Source organism: Symsagittifera roscoffensis, chromosome 2 (genome assembly GCF_963678635.1).
Source record: "Symsagittifera roscoffensis chromosome 2, txSymRosc1.1, whole genome shotgun sequence".
Taxonomy (NCBI): Eukaryota; Metazoa; Xenacoelomorpha; order Acoela; family Convolutidae; genus Symsagittifera; species Symsagittifera roscoffensis.
In genome coordinates, this window is record NC_087063.1 from 48,961,267 (window position 1) to 48,988,483 (window position 27,217).

General features: G+C 35.6%; 1 protein-coding gene across 1 annotated transcript in view; it reads right to left on the reverse strand.

Moving 5' to 3' along the window:
* Positions 1–4,247: 4,247 nt before the first annotated feature.
* LOC134838978 (anoctamin-7-like) overlaps positions 4,248–27,217 on the reverse strand; it is a 60,249-nt gene continuing 37,279 nt past the window's right edge. Inside the window, exons 12-21 of the mRNA XM_063854350.1 lie at positions 16,890–17,058; positions 16,225–16,398; positions 15,737–15,885; positions 15,000–15,158; positions 14,436–14,578; positions 9,127–9,279; positions 8,838–8,890; positions 8,313–8,464; positions 4,781–4,871; positions 4,248–4,505 (exon numbers count right to left, since the gene is read on the reverse strand). Coding sequence (XP_063710420.1) covers positions 4,332–4,505; positions 4,781–4,871; positions 8,313–8,464; positions 8,838–8,890; positions 9,127–9,279; positions 14,436–14,578; positions 15,000–15,158; positions 15,737–15,885; positions 16,225–16,398; positions 16,890–17,058 — 1,417 coding nt within the window. The 3' untranslated portion in view covers positions 4,248–4,331. The remainder of the gene's footprint in view (positions 4,506–4,780; positions 4,872–8,312; positions 8,465–8,837; positions 8,891–9,126; positions 9,280–14,435; positions 14,579–14,999; positions 15,159–15,736; positions 15,886–16,224; positions 16,399–16,889; positions 17,059–27,217) is intronic.

Genomic DNA, 27,217 nt, shown 5'->3' on the forward strand with positions numbered 1-27,217 from the left:
GAGAATGGCAGACTATTTGTTCGGTTTCCGTCCGCAGAGGCACCCGAGACAAGTCACTATGATGAAAGTTTTACAGAAGCGAAAATAAAATTGATAAACGCAGCATTGAAGCCTAAGGATCAAAAGAAGCCTAGGGGTCAGAAAGTGAATGAAATTAGGCCAAAACCGACAGCGGAGAGCGATCAGTCATGTTTCGACACAACTAAAACAGTTTCAGCCAATGGGAATGAAAGAAAAGCTGAATATGCGAATATTCACCGTGAGCACAAACGCTCACTAGAGGGCGTGTTTACATGCAACCGGCGGTTAAACAATCAGCATCGAGATATTTGCATACCGGTGGAAATATGCAAATGCCGAAAAAAGAAAATCAAACGTTGTTCTCAATACGTAAATTCCAGTTGCAAGCCCTAAATTATGAGTAAAATGAGTAAAATGAGTAATAAAAACATGATAAATTCACCCGAAAAAAATGACCCACTAACTTCCGCCATTGTTAACACATCGACCAACTCTGGAGATGTCAACCTCAATGTTGTTCTTAATCGGTTAAATCAAACGCCCAGTGTCAGTTGAGATTCAGATATTGAATTAATACCACCTGAAAAAGTTGCTCAGAAGCAGACAATTTCTAAGAAGTTAAACACGATTATCTCGTTTCCCCACCAGTTCCCCGGGTTATCCTACCCACTTGTACAGAATGACAAATGGATTTACTCTATAGTACCACCAGACAGTAAAATCGTTAAAAAGATTGATCACCCGGAGGTCCTGAGTTTGAAATTGATAGAAGCAAATATAGAAAAAGATCCAATTATGGAAAACCATCAGGGATACAATCAGAGACAAAAACCCAACGAGCCAAGGAGATCATAGCAAGACTGGGACAATACTACGCTCAACACTACAATGACTTTGCCGTACGTGAAAGTTGCCAGTTGATGGACGGCCGGTTGGCCATACCGAAGGATATGTCATCAGCAGTACTCAATCGCTTACACTTTAACCTTCATGGACCTGACAAAATGTTTGCAGCCGCAAAAGATGTGTGGATGCCATTTATGCACAGGAGCATCGCCGCTACAGCAAAACACTGCAAAAGCTGCTTAGAAGCAGGTAAAAATCTTAAACCAGATGTACCAAAAAGTGACATGGGGGAAACTTATGTGCCTAAGGAACCGAATGATTTGGTCCAATTAGATTTCTGGGGCCCGGTCAATTACGTAAGCGGTCGGAAAAAGTATGTACTTGTGGCAGTAGACACTTTTTCGAATTGGCCGTCGGCGTATGTCTGTTCAAGTAACAAGTCTAAGAATGTATTGAAGTTCCTAAGGAAGTACATAAATACTAATGGACACCCAAGGAAATTGCATATTGCCACTGGGTTTTTCTCGAATGAAATTCAAAATTTCTGTAACTACGAAGGTATTGAACTCATTAAATCTCCGGTTAAGGACCATCGCGCGACGGGAATGGTCGAACGAACAATTGGGTCGATAAAAATTACGTGCTAATTTATTTTCAGGAAAATAAAAACTATAAGTTTGGAGTAATGATATCCCCTGCGCTCAGCGCGTTACGTTTTGTGCCACATTCTAAGACTAAGATAACGCCTTTTGAAGCCTATCATGGAAGAGAAGCGAATACGGCTCTGCGAAACGTAACGAAAGAACCATCATTGAAAAATCTAAATTGGAACAATGTTGTTAACCAGAAGTTATCTTATTTAGACAAGGCGGGCAATCTCCCGGATGTAGAGCTAACCCTAGATTGAGAGAAGAGGAGAGATTTGGTATACACCCCGGAGAATAGGAAAACCCCAATCATTTTGGATGACGAGGAGTTAGCCGAAACGGATCCTAAGGCTCAGGAAGTAGCTGATCCCAAGGAAGTGGGACCTGTACCTAAAGCTCCAGCATGGCTCAAAAGGCATAAGACCAGCTCAACAACAGTCTACCAAAGGACTGGAAAACGAACCTGAAGGACCCAAGAAGGTATAAACGTTTACCATCGCAAATTGAAAAGTTAACTAAGCATACGGTGCAGATAAAAAAAGGGTCGTTACTAAGGCGAAGTGGTGTCTCTTTTAGATCGGCGGCTGAAGAAAGCCTAACTGAGGATAAAAGTGATGCGTGCACCCCAGGTCCTAGTAAAAGCGTAAAAAGTACCCCGGGCCCAAGTGAAAACTCAAAGTGTAAAAGAAAAGCCGAAAAGGATCGAGTTGAGATGGAAAACGCGCGGAAATCAAAGAAACACCGTATAGTAGAATACAGCGCGGACGAGAGCGAGGACGACGAGGTTAGCCAGTGGGAAATTGAAAGGAACGAACCGGCGAGGATTACGGCGAGCGGGACAAGAAAATGTACCGTCGGGAACGGACAGGGAGATCTCACCGAGAACCGTCGGTGGAAAACGAAGAAAAGGCGAGGCAGCGACGAAAAAATCAACACGACAGAGACGCGGAGTTGATAAAATGGGGGGAGTTATGATCCATCGAATAGAGCACAAGTAACATGATAACACGAGAAAGAAACCTTAAAGAGAGGTTTGACAGGTGTGCCTGAAAACTCAATTTAAACTAAAACTGAACTAGTAACATGAACCTATAGCAAAAGAAACAATGACTTGATAAATTTTATATCTACGCTTTAAAATTTATGTGTGTTTGCCCGAATGAGATAGGGACCAATTTTGAGTTTATGTAAGTGCTATCAATTTGTTCGAGATAGGAACCAGTTTTGAGTTTATGTAAGTGCTATCAATTTGTTCCTTCTGTCTGGGGACCTGCTGTCGTGACCTTGCGATCTCTATGTCCGATGTGATCTGAAATAGAACAGTGCAGTAAGATTTCGATTTGATGCCTAACAGTTGCCTACAATTAAACTTAACAAACAAACCTTTTGTCGACATTATACAATTACGAACTTCAACAATTCATGGAGAGTTCGCCAGTTACCCAGAATCTAAAGGAGGCATGTTTCAGGGCTGGCTAAACTTCGCATTATCTAAAACAGCCCGAGGTATCGATTTCACAAGAATGGCAAATCAATGCAAGCCTCCCAGTTATTGCTCTTATCACATCAGAAACAGAGGCTACACAATTTGAAGAAAGTATTTGAAAAAGGCGACATGAAGGCAATACAATACTTCACAAAATCAAACGCAGGAAATTCTCCCAAAAACGAGAGATTTTCCTGCGTTGACAAATGAGGTGACAGATGAGGCCAAATTTGACTCGCAAACTGGTGAGAGCTTCCAACCGCAGCAAGAGGCAAACGCGATTTTTTGTTGTTCTTCTCCGCCATGCAGTCAAATTGTTTGATCGACATGAAAACTGTTTCAGTGACGCCTGGGAGATCTGGCTCAACCACAGTTAAATTCAGCAGGACAATCGTCAAAAATTAGAGTTCCACCAGTGTGACCAGAGGTATATCATCCTTTCTAATATCACCAAAAATCAGTGGTAAGACTGCCCAGAGATCTTAAACCGAAAAAAGTGAAAAAGAGATAGAAACTGAACTCTGGAACGAAACTTTTTTGTTTATCGTTACGTTTCTTTCAGAACGGCTGAATTTTTCAGAGTGAAGTTTCATACTTCAAGTTGAGGGTGTTGATTTTTTAATTATTCATGTTCTGTCATCGCTGTTTTAAGATTACAGCCTACATAATTCATTCCAGTTACGAACAATTTGATGTCGATCTACTCACAATTAATTATTGTATTTTAAATAGTTATTTGTAGCGTTTCTAGCGACATCTCACGATATAATGAATTAGCAAGGATTGTTGCTGGTTAGTAATTGTCGCCTGTTACGAATTGTCGACGTACCGTCTGAAATGTGAGAGTTAGTTTATACATAAATTAAATTTTCTAAAAAAAATTCAAGCAAACAATTTGAGGTCAAATTACTAAGCAACCTTCATCGTGATGGTTTAATTTGTACCATTTTACCCTTCAAATTCTTAACAATTTGTTCTTAAACATAACAAGATTGGGCGTATCAGGGAAAACGTTGCATGCACTTAGAAACTGATGCGTTTAATTAAAACATAGTGGTCTCTTTAGAATGGAGCTGTAAATAAACTGCTGAGCGCTGACAAAATTTTTGCGTGCCTCAGCATTTAGAAGTTCATTGAATTTAATTATAACTCTTAAAAAGTTCCGGTATCAAATTAGATTTTTATGCCAATCAATTGAGTTTGGTCAAGCTCAATTGATTGGCATGAAAAATTAATTTAATGCCGAAACTTTTTGAGATTTGTAGAATCAAAATCTCTTCTGAGAAATGTAACGCTTTTAAAATCTTTCTGATTCTAGAAGTTTGCTGCGTCTATAAATTATGCCTCTCATTCTCTTCTGCTTCAGTTGTTTTGTCTTGGTTGTCTGATCCGTCGGCCAGTGTCTGCCTGGCTATGAACTGTTCTCGTTTAATCTTCAGATCCAAGTCCTCTGGGATGTCGGGAACAAAAAGATCGATCAGGATCCCAATTACTATCACCAGGTGCTTAAACACATCATTTCGTTGTTTTTAATGCCGAAACTTGCCGAAGTTTTTAATGCCGAAGTTTGTCGATACTCTGCTTCTCCTTATGCAATATTCAACTTTTCCGTTCTTTTTTAAATTTTAAAACTCTGCAAAGCAGGACGTCGCAAAACACAAAGCAAAGTTTTCGGGAAATTGGTTTTTCATTATGAAGCAATGAGTAGGAAGTAAAAAGTGCATTACTAAAAACTCTGTGGTGAAAAATGTTTTAAAAGTTGTTTTCTATCGAGCTTCACCTCAAAAAGAAGAAGAAAGAGTAGTTTGAAGCCGAACGTCTTCCAGTAATAGTCGAGCAGACTCCCCTCCTCGTCTCTCAGTCCCTTGTATCTAGCAACAAACACAAAAAGAAAAAAGTAAAAAAATGACGCCTTCAAAGATATTGCTGAAACTGAAGTTCCCCGGTTTCACGTTGCAAAGTAAATCAGTACTGCTTTAGAACACCTAGACTGCACTCAAAAGCTTACCATTTCCATTTATAAAAATTGGATTCCTAACATTTTTTTGTGTATTAAAATTTGCTCTATGAAACTGTACACCGCATTATCATGTATTTATAAATTGCAAAATCAAATTGTCTGAGCTAATGCAACTTAAGGAAGATTTGAAACTTGTTAAGAAACTTGTGATACAATTTCTATTTTATAAAAATGATACAAGAACTCCAAAATTGAAACTCCGAAATTGAGAAAAAATTGTATTTTTAGAGGCAATTCACATCTATGCTAAAGCAAATTTTGCAGAAAAAAAACACTTGCTAAATGTAAATTGCTTACGGGGGTTATGCTCATACGCGGAAAGACCAAACGCGCAAAAAATCCCAACCAATCAACCACATCATCATCAACTCTATCATTTTGTCCATTATCGGACCGATTTTTTTAACTTATTTGCTTATGAAAAATGACTTCTGATTGGCAGACACAGCTTTCGGGGTGTTTAGTCTTTTGCGCATAAAGGAGGACTCCCTTTTTTTCTGAAAATAGCCCTGCCACAACCACTGTGAACAGAAGACAAGAAAACCATAAACTTTCCTTTGTGTGTTTTTAACTTTCTTTGGTAAAATAAGTTTGTAAGTGCCAAAAAAGGCAACAAAGTTTAACCATTGAAGAGTTCCAATTATAGGTTCATACACTAGCAGTACAACAATCTTCAAAAAAGTTTAAAAAAAACTAATCACCAACTAAAATTCAAACTAATATTTCATAGAGCATTTAGCTATTGCTTTGAAGGAATTTGCTTTTAAAGTTTCAACTTTTCGGAAATATTTGCAATGAAAATTGAACCCACCAAGTAGATGTCCAAAAACCACAATCTTCGCCATTATTTAATTGAGCAAAACTTTTTTTTGTTCAAATGTGTTTTTTTGTCCGGTTAGTTGAAGAGGAAAAGATTAGCCAAACAGAGATTAGTGAAACTGTTTTATAAAAAAGATTCTGTATCACTCTTGGTGACATTGAGCTTAGACTTGAAACATGGAATCTCAGTTCTATTGAAGTCTGAAAAGCGAAAATTCACAACAGATTTTCCTCACAATTGTAAAAGCTTTAGACTTTTTAAATAGATGTAATCGCGAATTAAAAGTAATCCTTTTGATATACTACAAGGCTCTGGCTGAGACATTTTTGGGTGTTACTTGCATTTGTATTGAAACAAAAACTACATCCGAATATTAGGTTCCTTTCCACTTCTTGGTCGGAACAAAATTAGTCCTGGAAATAAGCCTCTTTTGCAAAGTTCGACATAGATTAGTGACAAATAATTTTGGTTATTGGTTATCGCTTGAGTTTGTTGTTGTTCCGACTTTCGATACGAAAATGACGGAATATTTGTGCTCGGGGTGGGTTTTTTTTTCTTCAGACAATTTTCGACTTTTTAACTAGCCAATTTTGACGGAAATTTTATACATCATTCGAAAGGTATTGTTGTCCTGAGCTCAAATTTGAAAATATATTTTACCAGTGATTATTTTTCGTAAAGTTACAGGGGTTTAAAGATTGCCATTTTGGTCAATTTGGGACAATTAACGCGCGATATATTTCGCGCTATTAACGCGTAAGCGGAGAGTTAAACCGTCTTCGAAATCGTTCCAAATTGGTTGAAAGAAGCTTATTTGCCATAATTTGTTTGTTACAAGGAGCGAAATCTATTCTTTTGTAGTTTATATGGCGTGTGGGGGGATTATTTTCATTTAGTTTTTTTTTCATTTAATTTTTAAATCTTATTAATGCTCTATAAACATTAAAGGCAGTCGGAACATTAAGGGCTTCGCCCTGATACGAGCAGTCTTGTTCCATTTGCAAGACAAAACAAGACTGCTCGTATCAGGGCGAAGCCCTGAAAGTTCCGACTACCTTTTAAGGTCTATGGAGCATTAATAAGATGAAAAATTTCAAAGTAATAAAAAAAAAGTATTTTTTTTTGGAAAAATTTGAGATTTTATGTAAAAACATCACCCCACACGTCATATTAAGTACAGAATGATAGTTTTTGCGCCTATTAACAAATCAAATATGGTATATAGGCTTCCTTGAACCAATTTGGAACGATTTCTAAGACGGATTAAATATCGCTTACGCGTTAATAGCGCGAAATTTATCGCGCGTTAATTGTCCCGAATTGGCCAAAATGGCAATCTTTAAACCCCCATAACTTAACTAAAATTGATCACAGGTAAAATATCTTTTCAAATTCAAGCTCAGGAAAACAATAGATTTCAAATGATATAAAAACGTCAAAAACGGCTAGTTAAAAAGTCGAAATTTGTCTGAAGAAAAAAAACCCACCCGTGCACAAATATTCCGTTACTTTCGTATCGAAAGTCGGAACAAAAACAAAAAAAAAGATTGGAGTAAAATTCGTTTTCTGAAACTTACTCCACATAAAAATAAGAGTTGTTTAAAACGTTTAAGGATTTTTTAATTTTTTCAGGGGCGGACCTAGGATTTTCTCGAGGGGGGGGGGGGCGGACTTTCAAAAAGTTTCGAAAAAATTTTGTCGGCCTTTTTTATTTTTAGGTCGACCGAATTAAATTTCTGAGCTTTCCTAAATCACTATTGAGACCCAAGCAGGCAAAACCAAACTTTTTTTGAAAAACCGGCCAAAAAAGACGTTTTTTGGCAGATTTTGGAAAACTTTTACCAATAAATTGCGCTTTTTCGGCGCGCGCTTTCCCGTCAAAATTAGTATTTATTGGTCCCGAAGGCTCCTTTAGAAAAACTTTAGGGTCCTTCACCAAAAATGAATATCTCAAAATAAAACAAAGGAGGGTCCCTTTGGGTCGGTAGGGGGTCGAATTCTTGAAAAATAAGGCGTTCAATACCCTCCCCTAAATCCTTTGATTTTTTTTCAATAGACACTGTTTTGCTGAAATTTTTCGAGGTACAGCAGGAGCTTTTAAACTTTTATATGGAGTACAAGGTTCATATACGAAGGCAACTCCTTAGGTGGCGTAGTTTTCGGATACCCGAGATTAGAAGCAAGAACTCAGTTATGAAGCAAGAACTCATTCACGTTTTTTGTGACTGAAGTTCTTTTTGAAGCAAGAACTCATTCACGTTTTTTGTGACCTCTAACTTTTTCGGCTGGAACGTGGAATTTGCTTTCCTATTATCAAAGGACATGAACTGATTTTTATAAAAAATCGAAAATCGAATCGCAAAAAAAAATAAAAGAAACACAAAAAATGAAAAAAAAAAACATAATCATCACGACCTATATAGGGGACAATCATTTGTTCTTTTACGCTTAAAAAGTTTATTAACTTCTAACCTGCACTTGGCTGTGCTGTTTGTCTGCTCATAATACTGCACTGGAGCGAAGGGATAATTGAAGTCAATATATCCCTCAAGTTCCGGTTCGTCCTGGATGTGCTTGTAGAACAGCTTGTTCAAGAAGTCAGACGTGAACGAAATCAGAAAAGCCTGAAAAACAGAAAACAAGGAATCAAAAATGACTGTTGCAATTCATTCGTATCATTGGTGGCCATGTAACGTATCTTTTCTCTCATAGGGTCCAGCATTACCAAATTTTGTATTAAGCTTCTCTTTTAATGAAACTTTTTTGCTAAACTGAATTCCATCCAACCAATCAAATTTGAGCTTTATGATTGAAAATTCAAAATAACGAAAAGTTCTATTTTGAGCCGTATAACAGAGAAGATTCAATGTGACTGATTTGAAATGGGTTTTGTTTTTGAATTATCTATTGCATATTCACATCTAAGCTTCATCGAAGAAAAGTCGAACAATTTAGAAAAAAGGGGAATTCTTGACATGAAATTTGATCACTTCTCACGTTGCACAATACTGCCACTCTTGAGATTCCAGTCATGAGCTCAAACCAGATACCTGAAAGCAAAAAGTTTGAATCGCGATTTAAAAGTCAACTAACAGTATCAAAGTAATGTTTTTTTTCCAAAAATGGATTCCGAAGCCGGTATTTTGTGATTTTTTGCACCCTACTTTAGTCGCAAAGAATAGGATCTAAAACACTACAACAGCAATCATTTTACTCAATTTGAAACCAGAATGTGTTTTCAGAAAAAAAAACAATGCACAAATGTTTAATAAAAGCAGAAACTGACCGATATTGTTGGCCCTTTCTGGAATGCCTCTGCGCACTTGACACACATACTTGTGGGCATCCAGTCTGATCTCTATCAAGTTATTCAACAGGGCGAACACTGGGGCAAGGGGGAAAGAACATGAGAAGATGGTCACGAAGCCAAACTGCAGCACTACGACGAAAATGAAAGAATTAATCAGTCAGCGCCATGCTGTTTTTCAAGTTCTGTAACTAGGTATTTTTGGTAGAAGTAAGCAAATATAAAATCAGCAAAGAAAAGAAAAAGAATTTTTACAAATTTTATTAGTATTTTACAAATATGGTGGCCGAGAAACGTGCAATTTTAGTTCCAATGGGAGATATCAATAACTTTTTAGGATGTTTTTTCTGTAACTGATTTAATGCTAAAGACATACGATATCGGATGGAAAGTTTCTCACTACTTCGTGGATTTCGAAGTTCAAGTGATGCCAAGTTCAAGTTTAACAAAATTTCTGACCGTCACTACTTTACCATGTTTTAGGCCCCCATAAACGTAAAAAGGTGGAAGACGAGATTAAATTTCACAAGGGTTGGTAAACAGTATCTGTTTAACCTTTATTCAACTGTATTTCGTGGTGTAAAATACAGACTCTAATTTAGAGGTCAAATTAAGATAGACAGAACTAGATACAGATTGACAGGCAGGTACCTGCTAACACCTTACAGTGATTGATCAACTCTCACGAATATAAACAAAAACTAAAAAGATCGAAATATGAAATCCAATAAGAAGCCCCTCACTCTTCCCTACGGATGTAAAATTTTAATACATAAAATTTTAATTAATATAAGAGGTTAGAAAGGTAACGGAACTGTTTTAACTTTTAGGCTTAATGCCGTCCCTCTTCCTGGGCTAAGTAAATTTTGAATCAATTTCCATCTCCACTTGGATTTTATTTTCTGTCAACGCCCTTTGGACTTTCACATGTAATTAAGTCGATCATGAATCCTCCTAGTTTTTCGTCTGTTTTCAGAGCTCTCGTTCTGTGCTTTGGGCTCGTTCTGAGCTGTGCTCTCGTTCTGTTCTCCTTCATTTTGGCTGCTATTCGATAGGCACTCTCTTGATATTAGCGCTGGTCGGATTTGTGGATCGTTTTTGGCTCGTTGAGTCTCTTTGCTCCCCTCGCTCGTCGCTTGACCCAACGGTACGGTTTTTGCTCGTTCATCAATTTCCAATGGTTGGCGAAGTGATACTGTTTCCAATGGTTGGTAGTCCTTGCTGTCTGAGTCGTCTGAATTGATTCATCATTGCTGCGGGTGGTTGGGATTTCTTCGCTTGGTAAGACTTCTGGCTTGTTGTTGCTCTTCTTTTTGTGCAAATCTTTCTCATACTGTTGCGGCCTTCCGTTTTTTCGCTGGTAAAAGTTTCAGTTTCGTCGCCATGGCACTTTTCCCAAGTACAGATCCTTTTTTCAAACTTAAATTCAGAAGCTATTTTTGATTTTAATAATCTATACCGGTTGAGCGATTTGCTCGTCTTCCGCTGGTAGACATTAAACCCCGTTCGCATCTCCTTGGAATTATTGCTCCTCGCATTTTCCCTCCCCCTGGTTCGAGGTGACCTGTTGATCATTTGTCAGCTTCAATGGCGATTTCTTCAAGACTGTGGCTTAAGTAAGTTCTGAGCATTCCTCCCAGCTCAGGATCGTTTTCGGCTAAGAAAGAACTTTTTTGTTTCATGACGTTTCACCAATCCAATTTTTAGGGCTCGGTTTCTTGGTTAGATTAAGTTAACGATATTGGCTTTCCGGTCACGATGCGCTTACAATAAGGTTAGCTTCTTTTAAGCGTTTGTAGAAAATTGTAATGCACTTTATGCCCTGTTGACCGTAATTTCATGAGATTTATGAACTTTTACGGCCGGCCGTTCACTCCACCGTTCCCGTGCTACGGTGATCGTTCACTCCACCGTTCCCGTGCCACGGTAATCGTTTTCTGGGGAGTATATGAGTTCGATTCCCTCGGTGTTACAGAAGCTCTGAAACTTGTTAGACGTAAAGCATTTACCTCGATTGACGTGAATTTTCCGTGGTACCCCATGTTGACATAGTTATTTTTCTAAAAATTTTAAAAGTTTATCGGACGTGTTTGTTGACGTTAACATACCTGAAGGCTATCTCGTGAAACGATCGGTTGCTATTAGTACGTAATTTTTTTGTTCTTTTAAGTAATTTATTGAACCTCAAAAATCCAATTGTAGGAACTCGTTATGTTCCCTTATGTTTCCTTGGAGTTTTCCCAACCTCTAACTTGGGTAGCAACATTTTCAAATTCTTATCGGCATTCCTGCACTGTTGGCAAAAGGTCGCCTTTGCCGCCAGACTGCGGTACATGTAGGGGTACCACACTTCCCGGGCTGCCTCAAATATGTTTCGCTTCCCATGGTGGTAAAAATGGGTCTTTGACTCCATCGGCTTTTGCTGGAGTAAACGGATAACTAGAAGCCCATCTTGCCATGCACAATCGTCCCTTAAGGACAGGTCTTTTGCATATTGTGCCCAATTTATACACCTTCTCCTTGACGTTCTTCTTCTTATGTAGAGCCTCTCGCAAATTAAAGTACGCCGTTGAAGCAAAAGTTTGTAGAATCTATCGCACTTTTAGTAAAATAATATCCGTCGCAGAAGCAATAATTTCTAGATTAATTAACTCAGGTAGTGATGTGGCTTTCATAAGTATTCTACAATCGTGTGCAGTAATTGACATAACCCTTTGATTTGGATTTATTGCAATAATAATTCGCCAGTAATTTTGGAAGGAACTGGCAATAAGGTATTGTTTTTGGTGTCGCGCGTACTTTTGGTGAAGGCTTCAATTTTGGGGTTAATTTTGTTAATTCATCACAAGCGTTAAAGTTTTGGTCCAATCGTATTTAAATTTAATTCTAATATTGAAAAAAAAACAATCGGAACTTTGGTCCAATTTGTACAGATTTGATTATATATTTTTTTTGAAATTTAACCGACTTTAAGGGAAACGGTATCTAAGCGCACACTTATTGTCCCGTGCATTTCGTCGATGTATGCGTTATGCACGTTTCTCGATTTTGATTGGTCGGTTGTCCCGCGCATGACTATCCGCCCTCAACCGTTGGTTTGGGCTTGCACGACTTCTGTTGTGATTGGCCAAACCGTGTTTAATTAGCTTACATGTTTTTCCGAAAGGTGAAATTTTTAACCAAAATCAAGGTTTTTTCTAAAAAATGTTCCCCCTTTTTTCTCTACGATTAGTTGTCCTATCGTATCTAGAAGCTCCTCGATGTTAGGCATCTGATATTTATTATCGTGCACCTGCTGGTTAAGTTCTCGCGATTCGAGTGCTAATTTAACGGAGCCGTCTTTTTTCACTGTGATGACTTTTGTTGAAACAAAACAACGGTCGGATCATTCTTGTAACTTTTCGAATAGCTTGTCAATTTATTTGTCCCTTTTTTCCTGTAGGGTTTCCGGCACTCTACGATCTTTTTGTTGTACCGGCACAAAGTTTTGGAGAAGTTCTGCTTGAAACCTACAGTTGTTAGTTTTTCCAGTTCTAGTAAAGAGTTTTGGAAAAAGCCTCCTGAAATAAAGTTGTCACTGGTTGATGTCCTTGTCCTCTGCTTTCCTGTTTCTGTCTTCGTGGTAGTTTCATCCCAATTCTGTTCCCTAGATGTTCATCACTGTTCCCCCTGGATCTGTCTGCTTAATTTGTAGGCCAAGATTCGCCATTAAGTCGCCTCCCACGATTGTTGGTTTGCTTCCTCCGATGACCCTGACGGTTGGTCTGGTTGTCCATCCGTTTGAGGCCAGTTCTACATCCAAAAATTTTCACAAAAAGTTAATTTTCTTGTTGCTATAGTCACGGAATTCGTCGTTATTGGTAATCTTCTTCTTCTAGTTGATGTCAGTTCTACCCAACGTCTTCTTGAGGTTGTCGACTGTGAAAATCAATGCTGGTGATCAGCTGTTGATCCAGATGTTCATTGGATGCCCGTTTTTTGCTATCTTCATTTTCGGTCCGGCGACTTTTAGTAGTGTCTTTTTCTTGCGACGTTTTGTCATGACCAGGTAGTCATCTGAGCCTTCTGATGACCAGCGTGCTTTTCTTACTGAACAAACCAACAAAGGTGGCATGTTGTGAACTCGTTTCATCCAACGGTGTGTCGTCGACGTCAGACACATCATTCCTTTGGATAACGCCGACCAACCGTCCCACACGACACCCGTTTTACCTAACAGGTTTTCTCGTTCTGGCCTACTTTTTCTGCAGAAATTGCATGTGGCAGATCGTGCCAGGGATCTCTGCATGTATCCCGGGTTGAATCTAAGCTGGTCAAAGTTGTAACACTGACGGTCTGGCCTCCGAGGTCCCCCACGGATTTGGAAGTTTCCACGTCCCCGTTAGAGTCCACTTGGTCCTGGAAAATTGCTGTGGTTCGGTCTTGATTTGCAGAGCTCCTGCCGGGTTTTTTTCCTGCCTTCCTTAATTACACCTACTCGTCATTCCACTCAGCACGGTATAGAAGTATTCTAAGTTGTCCCCTTCCTTTTGCAATGTCTGATATTTCTAGTAAATCTCATTTCGTTCTTTTTTAAACATTGTTTCACAGGTTTCGAGAAATCTTGGGTATCGGATGGTTTCCAAATTCAAGTGCGGCTGCTGGTTGCGCGGCTGCTGGTTGTGCGGTGCGCGTTGTCCTTTGTGTCCTAGGCATAAGTAGAGATTACAGATGAGAGCCCTTTCTCATTCCTCCCTTGTTTTTCCTCCGACAACCCCGAGTGCATTTATTTGAGTTGCTGTTAGTGCTGCATCAAAATAATAGTCCGATGAAACAAGTCCTTGCTTTGCCACCATCGCCCAGTGGATCTGTTGTTTCCAGTGCTCCCACAACAGCTGTGACTTCGCTTGATTCTGAGGCCAAAATTCCACAACTCCCAGGAGTTTCCTCTGACCGCGCCATTACAAGAGTTGGTAAAACAGTATCGGTTTAGTCTTCATTCAACTGTATTTTGTAGTGTAATATCCAACTCTGGTTTAGAGGTCGAGTTAAGCCAAACAGAACTAAATACAGATTGACAGGCAGTTATCTGCGAACACCTTACAGTGATAGATCAAACTCTCACAATATGAACAATAACTAAAATGATTGACATATGACATCCAATACGTAGCCCCTCACAATTAAGATTTCAATTCTTATAAAAACGAATGGCTTAGATATTAAAAGCGTTAATGGTTGCGTGTGTGTGTGTGTGTGTGTGTTTTACTGTGTGTGTTAGTGGGTGTGTGTGTGTGTGTGTCCCTTACCCATCTCCAGGTACTCCTCGAACAGGTCGGGACACTCGGGTAGGTTGAACTCCTCCTCTATCTGGTGTTTCCTCACACTTCTCCCGTCTTTCCCCTCCCCCTCCTTACGCGTCCGATAGTCATTCCACATCTTCATCAGGAGGCTAAGTAACAAACATAATCAGTGTTATAAACCATTCATATCGCTAAAAGCATACAGCGCACGAATTATTTTACGAAGGACTCTCAAAAGCTATGTTGCACATTTTAACAATCATAGTTTTTGATTCTTATCACCAAATTGAAATTTTTATAGTTTAAAAACCAGGAAAAGATAACAAAACCAGGAAAAGAGAACAAAGTTGAATATCATAAAAATTAATAATAATAAGAGAAAGGTGAGCTTGTCTGGAAATTTTTAGCATCACGATTGAAAACTTGTATTCGAAAATTAAATCTCTTCAAAATTTGAAAGTTGCAACCTTTTTTTTCGTTCTTAGTTCAACTTGTTTTAATCTTCATTTATAATTTAATATAATTATCAAAACAATGAAGCTTCTGAAAATGATTTTGAACTGCACTGACGGTTTTCCCAGCTCGATTGTGTTGTTGACAATCTGTTTGCCGACAAAGATGATAGCCAAATTTTGTGCCATCTCCATTAGACAGTCATTATTTGTACACTGCTCCAGTCTCGCATCGGATCCAAACGCCATAGTGTAATTGCCAGGGTAGCCAGAAAATCTAAGCGTAAAATCAAGGCGGGATCTATGATTTTTCCAGGGATATGACGCATTTGCGGAAAATTTTCAAAAATTTGGTCGACTCTTATAGGTCGACAAAATTGAATACCCGAGCACTTTTGGGTATTTCTGGAAAAATTTTGAACAAAAAGTTGCGTTTTTTGGCATTTCCCCCCCCATAATTTAGTTATTATTGGCTCCGAAGCGCCTTAGAAAAAAAACTTATGCTTAGATCGCAAAAATAGATGTCCTTAAAAAATGTATTGTGATGTCCCTTTTAGTTTTTTAAAATCATCATAATGAAGATTTGAATTATATGTAAATGAATAATTATAATATATAAAAGTTAGTAATCTGAAAGATTCCGAGCCGAAACTTCACTCTCCGACCTTTTGAATAAAAAGGACTCTCTGATGCTTCATGAGCAGTCGGAAAATCGTATATTTTTGTTGCATCATAAAAGACCAATGAATTGTTCCAATAAAACATAACCACGGCGAACACAAGTTTCAATGTGCAGGTGTTTCTTTTAACTACTTTCGAGTTAACGAGAAGCGATTTTTCTGTGGCTGATCTAACCTGCCCTTGAAGAATGCGACATATAGTACGGACGAGTACTGATTGAGGAACTGGAACACGAATATCTTGAAGGCCAGATGGTTCTCATGCTCCCCCTGAGTCCGGTGGGTCTCCCAATCCGTCAACACCTCCGCCACTTTCGTGTAGATCTGGAAAAAAGTAAATTGGGCCATTTTTTTAAATTAAATTTTGCTCGTTGAAAGCTTAAAGAAGCTAACCTAAGATATCCTAAGCTCATGCGAAACGAGGGCGTAAGATTATTTGAAAAGATTCATTTAAACAAGACGACAAAAGTAGCCAGCTTTGAAAGAATTTAAGAGGATCACATGAGCTTTTTCAATTCCAACTTTGAAACGTGTCGTTTTTTCATGACCGAGAAATCTTGACCACAAGCAGGCGACGTTTTTTGCAAGAATTCGGATTGACTAATTAGGTATAAGATCATCCACAATCAGAAGATTGTTTAATAAAAATGAAGTAGATCTCACGATGCCGGATATGGTGATGAGGAGCACTTGAATAAGTGCTCCTGTTGCCACCGCCACTGCGGGCGTGTATTTTTCGTCCCAGCTGTCTGAAGTGCGGCTCAGGTCATACAGGGGTTCCATGATGAGGCTGCGGTAGACGACCACGCCCGCCACAAAGACCAAGACCACCATCATCTGAAGTACACGAGAAGTGTGAACAGCAAGGATAAGAAGAGCGAAAACACATGAACAAAAAATTCATTCAATTTTTTACAATAAACTATAAAATGAGAACTTTTTGAGCAAAGTTTTTCAAAAAGCAAATTGAAAAAGAAGTATAACAATAACCAGGGTTGGACCTAAAATTTTTAAGAGGAATATTTTCAAAAAAAAATCGAGACAAAAATGTCAGTCGAATGCAGTAATGGCCATGAAGCTTTTCTCTATAAATAACCTAGTAGTTTATTTGAAAAACCGATTTTCTAGAAAAGAACTCATGTTTCTAGGGATTGACAAGCACCAATGACACAAATCTTCTCGAAAACTGAAACTGCGCCTGAAAATTATGTTAGACTAAAGACGACATTTTTCATTTGTTCAAACTGATGATTTTTATATGAACAATGACTTATCGACGTGATAGAAATGTGATAGAAATACTCAAAAAACGTGAAGATTAAGTGTACCATGAAGAGAAGTGTGACCAGTCCGATGACAATGCGCATGTTTTGAGTCCTAGGGGAGAAGAAGGGCTCTTCCTCCCCCGTGATGGGGTTGGGCTTGTTCTCTGTGGCTGTCATCACATACTGGTACCTGGGCTTTTCCTCTTGTTGCTGGAAGTCGTGCACTTCCCATCTAAAAATAGGAAAAGAGAACTTTGACAATTATAACCATTTTTTTTCTATTTTTCTTGCTTATAGTGCTATTTACAACTAAACGTGTTTTAAAACTGTATCTAACAAGTGTAATCAAAAATTTATGCTACAAAAACTTTCAAAGTTGACAGTTATCACTTTACTAAAAGAAACGATTGGGTCGGTTGATAGATCACTTTGTTTCAATTGGCAACTAAAGATAACATGAGCCTCATGCTAGATGTTATCATGGATCATAATCGATCTGGTGCTAGAGTTAAAATGAGATTTACGAAAACAGATAAATTTAAAAGGATGATTAAATAAGTATAAATGAGTTATAAATGGATAAAAAACTGTCTTAAATACCAAAATAGGTTTGGGGTTTATAGGTTAAGTTACATTGATCTAAGTTAAAATCGCGCAGTCTACTTTTTAATGCTGGACAATATACCAATCTGCCTTACTGGCGACATTCTTGTTTTCAATATCCAGGCCAAATGCAGCAGAAAAAAATGAGTCTGATCTGGAAAGAATTATTCAAATCGGAGGGTTATTTAGAATGTTAGAAAACTAAGTTAAACCATAAGTTAGTGTAGTATTCTCAATACTACAACTCAACCCCTTTTTAGATAGATAGTTGTTCGATACACATTTATTTGTCTTGAAGTTAAGGATTTGAAAGATCTTTTCCGTTTGGTTTAGAAAATTAAAGATGAAATGATGTCTTTGATTTTTTCTGTGGAACTATGCATTTTCTTTCATTTCGTTTCCTTCTATAACGATAATTCCATTTGTTTTTTTCCTTAATTTGACCACTGGAAAGTCATTAGAACTCAATCGCAACCCTCCCCGTCTTGATGTTTTTTGGTATCCGTAATCTTCAAATCTTGATTGCAACCATGTTGCTAGGATTTTGCGTCTGACAACCATAAATGCAATGTAACCTTCATTGTTCCTCCTTGTGCTGACTTCTCCTCGTCTAGTTTTATTTTGAGCTGCCATTTTCTTACCAATTTGCATTCCGTTGTTAGAGATAATCAAAATAATTATTTTCTCTGTGTTTTAGATAATCAGATAATAGAGGAATCATGTGTCGTACATAAATAAAATAATGGTAACTTTTATAAGGTAAGTAATTCGTGATTTGGTATTTTTTGTTTGCTGTAAGTTAGGTATTCTCTTTTTTATTGGTATTCTTGTGTCATGGATAAACCCAGCACAATGAAAAATTACAAAAAAAAAATTATTGCATTTAATCAGCCATCGTTTACAGAATTTGTTTAGTCGTGCAATTGGGTAGTGTCATTGTTAGACACATCTTCAAGACTTACAGTGCAATTTGTCGATACGACTAAATACTCAAGTTTTGAAAAAGCTGTATGAAAATAGAAAAAGCAGAATAAGTTAAAAGAGAATCAGTAAATTAGAAAAAGGAGAATTAGTAAACTATCATCAGAAACTGTCACAATTGAACAAGTATTATCTTTTTCATTGGGAAATCAATATGATATTTTTTGTTTTATGCTGATTCAAGAAAACATCGATAGTTTGACAAAATTGAGAGCTTGTTTTTTCAATTGTGATTGCTCGTCCAAGAAAATGGGTGAGTTTTTTATTAGAAAGAATCAATTTGGATTGAACTGGGAAAAAACAAATCTTGTTCACACTATCAAGTATATGGTCGACTTCAATTAAGATGTGATAATCGAGCACAAAAATGATGCACATTTTTAGGCAGAACATTGTCCTCAGCAAAATATTTTTCGAGTAACTCTCGATATATCTCACTTTCATCGGCTATTCAATTTAGCTTACGATTTGCAATTATAGCAAACATTATGCTCATTTTACTGTAGAAAAAAATGAATAGTTACGTTGATGACAATTAATTGTTTCTAAAATCTAACATGGTCTTTTTGTCTGAGATTAAAATAGTTTTTTATTAATCATCAAAGTTTTTTAATACTGGTTTTTTTAGGTCTCAGTGATCTCCGGTTATATCAAAAATAAACAAATTGGCAAGTGTTTGAGCAAGTTGAAATTTAAAGTTCCTCAATTAACAGTTATAAACCATAAGCTTTTAGGTACTACTTGTTGATATGCGTGCACTTTTTTTTCTGTGACGGAAAAATATGAAATTTGCCACATTGTTGAAGAGCAATTATCATTCGAGTCTAGCCACCAACATTACTTTTCTTTGGCGTAACTTAAATGGGACCATTAATTAGAAGCTACAAATAACACCAACAATCTTGGCATAAATCTACGACGTGTTGGGTCGAAATTTTGGTTCGACCGTTTTCTCAAACAAAATAATCTTACAATGAAGTAATCCTAATAACTTGAGAAGATGATATTTCGTTTTAAACGTTATTCTGCTAGTGTTTTTTGTAACTTTGTGCCTAAGCGAAATTCAAAATCAACCTATCAGCTCTTCTGCACTAAGAGGATTCCGGGGGCAAGAAATCTGTTGCTACAACTTTCAAAGAGTGATACATCAAAGGTTTCAACCCAAGTTTGTTGTGCGCTTTGATTCCAATTGGAGAATATTTTTTTCTTGAAATTTGTGCCGATTTTTTTCAGTCATAAAACCGCCTGAGTTTGAAGTGAAATTGACTCAAAATTTAATTCAGTTTGAGCTCCTGACCTTCAATAGTTTATCATTGCTTTAATAATTGCCAATCAAAAATCATAAGCAAGCGCTACAGAATCCGTTGATTTAAGTATGTTCCATAAAGGTCCAATAAAAAAAATTTTTTGTTTTATTTTGCAGGTATACACTTTCAACCAATTTGAACTGTTTCAGGAAGTTTTAGAAAAGATCACACAGAGAAACGCAGAAGAAAAATTTGTTTGGATTGTCTTAAAAGAATATAATCACCTGCATGGTCATAAGAAATGTTATAATTTAAAGATTAGTGAAAAAAATATTTGGACCACTCAAACTTTGAAATAGTATACAACATAATTGAAAAAAAAATGTATGTTTGCAGTTTAATCATGAAAATGTATTAAACGGTATTTATTTTTTCAATTTTTTTTACCGATTGATCCTTTTGATATAGTTATTTTGACTCTGAGAGTTTTTAAAAAATAATAGGACTGACTTTTTACTGTCTTTAAAAATTTGCTCAGTCCCTTATGTCCTTTGCTCTGTAATTTTTTTCCCTGAACAATTCGGAATCCGTACTTCCTAATATTGATTAGAAAGAAGCTCATTTTCTGTTATCATATGCGAATTGGTTCGCATCTGCAACTGCTGGTTGAGTGGCTTGTGAAAATACTAGTTTTATAAAATATTTTAATAAAATTTCTTGCTCCTTCAATCGGATCTAAACCTGTAATTTTTTTGAGAGCTAAGTCTGGATACGCGACCTCTTTTGCCGTTTTTGTTTTCTTTTTAATTGTTTTATTTTAGCTTTGAATGTTCTTGAAAGTTTTTTCAAACTTGCCTTTAACTTTTTATGGAATCGACGTACTAGAACTAATTTAAAAGTCAAATGGGAGCGAAGCAAATAATTGATCTTCTGATATATTGGTGATATTGCTTGTAAGCTTTTTATTGAAGAAATATTTCTATTTCGGGAGACAAAGACATGAAATTTGTGTTTCTCTTCGTTAAGGTGTTCAGCATGAATTTTTTAAATGATATTTTTCTTTTTCAGCGTTAGTAAAGTTCCAAAGAATTATAATAATTTTATTTCCTACTTTCAGTTTTAATTTTAAAGTGCGAACATCGATTATGAAATGTGTTGATTTTAATTTTTCTTAAACTGTTAGGTTAACTCAATTAAATTCCTTTCTACTGTGATTAAGTTGATTTAAAAAAATAATTGATAATGTTTCAGTGTGTTTTAAATTTCATTAAAACAATTGAGATTAAGCAAATAGAAAACAGTTTATTTTCAGCTAAATTTTGAAAACATGAACTGTGATTTTTTTGACAAATTCTAATTCTAATCCAGCATTTCTAATTTTAATTATCAACTCTAGAGTTTGAATGAAATTTGATATTAGTTCTTTGTAGAAAAAAATTTCAAATTATTTTCTCAAATTTAGGTCTGTTTTGGCCAGTTTTCAGATAAATCTTTCAAAAAAATCTGTTTTTTATCTATCTTAAAAGCGTTAATTTAGCTAAATTGGAGTTTTTTATCCTAAATGGCCTAATTTGAAATAATTTTGAAGGTTAACTTTCTTTATTTTTTTTAAACCAAAACTGAGTAAATTTATTGGCAATTGTTTTGTTTATCTTGATTCAATGGCTATACTTTAACTAAAACTGGTTGAATTTTAGATTAATACTGAATTAAATTAGCTCAAATGAAATTTTTTGGCAAAATTTGTTAAAGTTTTGGTTTATTTGGATTTTGGTTTTGTTTTTTTTTTTTTAATTGAGCTTAATTTAACCAAGATTAGACAAATTTTGGTTAAACTTTGAAATTATTCCGCTTTATTGGCTATATTTTGACAAACAAGGGCAAAAAATTATTATAATGGGAATTTTTTTTTTGTTTTTTTTGTAATTTGTCTGAAAAAAAAATCTGGTTATTTTTTTAAAAATGTATGTCTATCTGGCTTAATCTGGCTCAATTTGACATAAATTGAGCAACAAAAACTTTTAAAACGGAAAATCATTCGTCTTTATTGTAGTTTTGTTCACTATAATTAGGAAAATTTCTGTTAAAACGGTGGTTTATTGAGTTTATTTGGAATAAATTTGACTGAAGTTGGGTTATTTTACTTAAAAAAGGAGTTTGCTTAGCTTAATCGGATTTATGTTGACAGTAATTGTCCACAGTTCTGTTAAAATGGAAGTTCAAGTAGGTTAACCGGATTTACTCTGGTTGAAAGAGCGCTAAATTTTTTTAAAAAGGAGATTATCTAGCCTAATTGGACTTAATTTGACTAAAATTGGGCAAAATTTTGCTGAAAAGGAAGTTTATCTAGATTAATCGGTTTTATTTTGACTAAATTGGGGCAAAACCTTGTTAAATTGGGAGTTTAATTAGCTTAATCGGGCTTATTTTGACATAAATTGGACCAAATTTTATTGAAATGGAAGTTTATGTGGTGGCTTAATGCGACTTGTTATGACTGAAATTGGGCAATATTTTAATAAAATGGAAGCTTATCTAACTTAACGGGAGTTAATTTGACTTAAATTGGGCAAAACTTTTTTTTGAAAAAGAAATTTATCTAGATAAATTGATTTATTTTGACTAAAATGGGGCCAAATTGTGTTAAAATGGGAGCATATCTAGCTTAATTGGAATTATTTTGACTTATTATAAGCTGGGCGAAATTCTATTAAAATGGATGTTTATGTAGCTTAATGCGGGTTTTTTTTGAAAAGAGGCAAAAGCTTGTTAAATTGGAAGCTTATCTAACCTTATCGGGCTCTATTTGACTTAAATTGGGCAAAATTTTGTTAAAATGGAAGCTTGATTGGATTTATGTTGACTTAAATTGGCCAAAAACTCTGTTTATTTGGAATTTTATCTAATTTGATTTAATTTTGGCAAAGTTTTGTTATAATGAGAAGCTATCTAGATTAATCGGATTTATTTGGAAATAAATTTGGCAAAAGTTTATTGAAACGGAAGTTTATATAGCTTATTTTGACTGATTTTGCCTGAAATTAGGCAAAATTTTGTTAAAATGAATTTTAATCTAACTTAATTGGACCTAATTTGACTTAAAATGGGCAAATTTTGTTGAAATGGAAGCTTGCTTGGACTTCTTTTGACTGAAACTAGGCAAAATTCTGTTTAAATGGAAGTTTATTTAGCTTACTTGGACTTTTTTTGATTTAAATTTAGCAAAATTCTGTTAAAATGGACGTTTTTCTAGCTGAATTGGACCTGATCTACTTAAAATGGAAATTTAACTAACCTAATTGAACTTTTTTAACTGATCTTGGGGAATTTTGGTTATTTTTTCCTATTTAGTTTTTCTGTGAATATTTTATTAAAATTTTAACCTAAGGTTAGCATAGGTTCAGTAAGCTTGACTCAATTTGATCGTCGAAAAACATTTTTTTTTGAAAAAACACATCTTATAGATCTTTTTTTTAGTGAGCGTAGATAGTTCCTTCCATATTTTGGACCAAAATTTCCTCCCTGTTGAGATAATTAGCTTAGAGTTATCTTAAAATAGGTTAAGAATTGAGCCTCGCAAAAGGCTGAAAAAAACATAAAACACAATTGCACAATGGGGTATTGAGAATGAATCTCAATTTTCCTAGTTTTGATTATGTATATGATGGGTGAAACTATTTTATCAACCCTTTAGAGTACACTTATTTTGCATAGAGGACAGTAGTAGAAGAGTGAGCTGATCAGGGGGGGGGGGGTGTCCTGGAGGATCCCCATGTGTTAAGATAAGGAATAGAGCAACCGGTCTTCCAGCTAAGTATTAACATTGGGTACAGAGTCTACAAGGTAAAAGAATAGGGAACACCAATGGTAAGGTTTTCTTGGTTTGTGTGATGGTAAGATAATGGTAAGAAAAATGATTTTTTTTTTTTTGTGTGGAATTGTCTAGTTTTTCCGCAAAAACCTCGGCACGCGTTATCTAATTGTTAAATATCACTTGTTGATTACGTAAAGATTTTGAAATGAAGTTCTTTTATTTAGTTTTTTGGTACATGGTAAGTCAAAAACTTGGATTTTTATCAAAAATTTTTCACAAAACTTCAAAACACGACAATGATTGTTATAATTCGACCAGTAACTATTTTATTAGATGATCTTACTTTTTGAAACTTCTACTTAAATCCATGCTGAAATCTACTAAAAAGTTCTCGAAAAAAATTTAAATTAAAATAAAAGTATATAAATAACTGCATTGAATATTAAATATACTGTCATAATTTACACCTACAAATAAGTAACTACACATTTACAAAAAATTACCTAAAAAATTCAAAACATGCACATCATGAAAGTTTTTCAAGTTTATCTGGTAGAATTTTAAAAGAAGAAATGCTCAATAAATTGCCTAAAATCCACACAAAATTTCAGTTTTTTTTCTAGTTTTTTTGGGAACCATTTGCCAATATTTTTTTGCTGAAAAGGAATAAGTTGTTCTTTTTCGAGTCAGAGAATCAGCAAAGTAGTACGTTTTGTCCACTCGGGCAATCATGATTCAGTGTTCTCCTCTATCATTGCTTGGAGCTGAGTTGATGGTTGCAAAAGAGTATTTTTTTAGTTGAGGTATTTTATCAGAGGGGTAAGATCCTATGTACTTGAACATGAGCTCAGGAATTCTTTCAAAAATTTGTTAAACTGAAAAATTATCCATCATTGTAGTTGTTAGCTGGTTTACATCTACAAACAAAGAAATAGGTAGTTTGATAGTGTAATTTAGGATAAAAAACCAAGATTATTGACTTACACCCATTTAGGTATTGAATCAACAAAGTCCCATTCACAAGTCTTATGAACTGGACAAAAGTTATTGAATACTATTTTACAGTCTAGGTTGAAGAAGTATCTCGGGTTTTCATTTGACCAGCATTTAATGTCTAATGTTTCTGGAGAATCAGGTCTGAAGAAAAACAAAATAGATATTACAGAGACAATAACAATGAAAAGTCCAAAAAAAATTCCAAAGACCCGAAAACTCAAAAAAACTAAACATTTTCAGCGGCTGTTCCAAATTTGTCAATTTGAACATTTGATAGTTTTTTTTCTTTCAAGACTATCACTTCCGTTACTTGCTCCAAGGAAACTGGAAAACATTTTTAATCTCAGACTTTCTGCACTAAGTTCTGGATATAGCAACTGTTCAGCTGCATCCTGTAGTGAAGTAAAGTCAAAAACAAAAATATAGTGATTTTGAAAATTTTCTATAGGAAGAGCTGGTAAATAGTGGATAAACTTCATTGCTTTCCTTGTTGTGACATGAGGACGACAAGGAGAAGTTGTATCTAATAAAAGAATTGCTCTTCCATCCCCGAATAATTCTATGCTCTCTCAAATTGGAATAATGATAGCTGAAAGGATTTTCATGAAAAGGTCCTGTAACAGCTGAATTTGTTATTATTGCAACAGCTACTCTCCTTAATGGAGCGTTATTGAATATTTTTTCTTAAATGAATTGGTTTTGACGAGATGTATTGATAAATTTTCTTGCTTTATACCATGAAACTTTATTGAGCAGGTTCTCTTTCCAGATTCCATTGCAATTAATGATGATTAGGTTCAGCAACCAAAGTTCTTCTTGTAAGCAGCAAATAGTCATCAATTTTCAGACTGACATTTGGATGATCAGATAGCATGTAAAAATTAGGTCTAGCTCGAGTAAGTTTAATTCGAACTTTGGTATTTGGTTTTAAGACATTTTCGCAAAGAAAAAAAAAACAAAGCAATGGCGAGGCTCCACAGAATGAAAAAGTAATCCTTGTTCCAATGAGTTTGCTGTATCAGTGAAAAGATGCATATCAAATGCACCAGAGTTTTTTTCAAAACTGTATCCATGACAAGCAAGTGTTCCTATATTTCTCACTGCTGACGAGTTGAATTCGTTCGATGATTGTGCTTTATGGGGATATTATCTCTTGGCGTTGTAAACCATTGTTTTGTTGAAATAAATTTCACAATTGGAGACTAATGAATGTAGCAGATTGCTTACATAAGTTAAATAAGTTTGTGGTTCCTCATCTGAGTCATCCTCAGATTTTGCTTTCTGTTCTGCTTTTTCTTTTCTGAAAGGGTCAAACAATCTTTCCTTGAATAGTTGAAGCTTTAAACTAAGATGGGTATCACGCATATCCAAGTAGACATTAGGTTCTGTTTCAAATTCAAACTCAATACTGCTTTCATCTAGAGAAACACTGGGGAATACTTCATAAGTGTAAGATAATATAATTGTTTCCAAAACTGGGACTTTATCAAAAATATCCAATGAAGAATTTGTAAAAACCCCATACCGAAAATGACTTTGGTTTATACTCATTTTATAGTGTGAAAAATATATTTGCCAGAGCGACCGTTTTTCGATCTACTTTTTTGAGAAATGGATCTGGTTCTACGGTTGGATTTCCTTTTTTCACCTCCCAATTGTTTCCGAACTGTTTTTGCTCCCACATATTTTGAAAATGTTCTAAGTTTTTTACGTCCACTAACAACTTCCCCAGTCTCTGGAGCAGCGGTATCAAACAAATCTGCTCCAATTCTTTTTGCAGCTGGGACTATATATTTTTTAATACAGGGTATTGCAGTTTTCACAAGAGTTTGTGCAAGAGCTCAAAAATCTCTTCCACGTTGTCTTGGGTGTCTTCGAAAAGAGTGAAATCAGCTGAAATTTGAGCAACCATTTCTTTTGAAGTTTAAATCAAAAATGAGTATTCGAAAACTTGCGGAACAAGAGAACAACTCGGATAATTCCTACGGATACAAAAGGAATTTTTTCACCTGCACTATCTCTTAGTTCTATCTTACTACTATGAAAAGAGTTTTTTTAACAGTTTTTTAAACTGTAAATTTTTAAAGGACTGATGATTCATGTATTGTCCTGTAGAAATTATATCTCCACTTTTCACTTTGGAGCTGAATGGAATACAACGCAATAAGGGAGTTTTTGTATCACCGACTATGTTATATACTAGAATATCACTATATATCATCAAGAATGTACACTTTTAAGGTCGTTAGAATACTGAGGATAATGTCGGTCTTTTCCTTATAACCCCTGTTCGATTTTGTTCTAAATCACAACCAAAATGTGACTCAAGTCAGAACTTTGAATCATAAACGCTGATTGATTCTCAGGTAAATGAACGGCAACTTTTTATGCAATTTTATCTACTGATACGTAGATTCCGCTATATCAAAAGCTTGAGCACCTAGACGTTCTCGAGTTTTTTTGATATAGTTGTAGCATCAACTATACTTGGATACAATCCTGGTTCAATATGCATCGGTCCAATCGTTCTTTTCTCCCCAGAATTTTCTCTGCCATCTACGAAAGTAAACTTTCCCCCAGTTTTATTTTGGTACGAAAAAGGTTATGATATTTCTGAAATAGCAACCTCCCATTCTCCTTTCAATTGTATTTGCTCGGGCAGAAAATTTGTAAAAGAACTAAAACTATTTTTTGGATAAAAATTTAAAAAAGCGTTAGAAACTAACTCAGTAGTAAAAGAATCCATGACA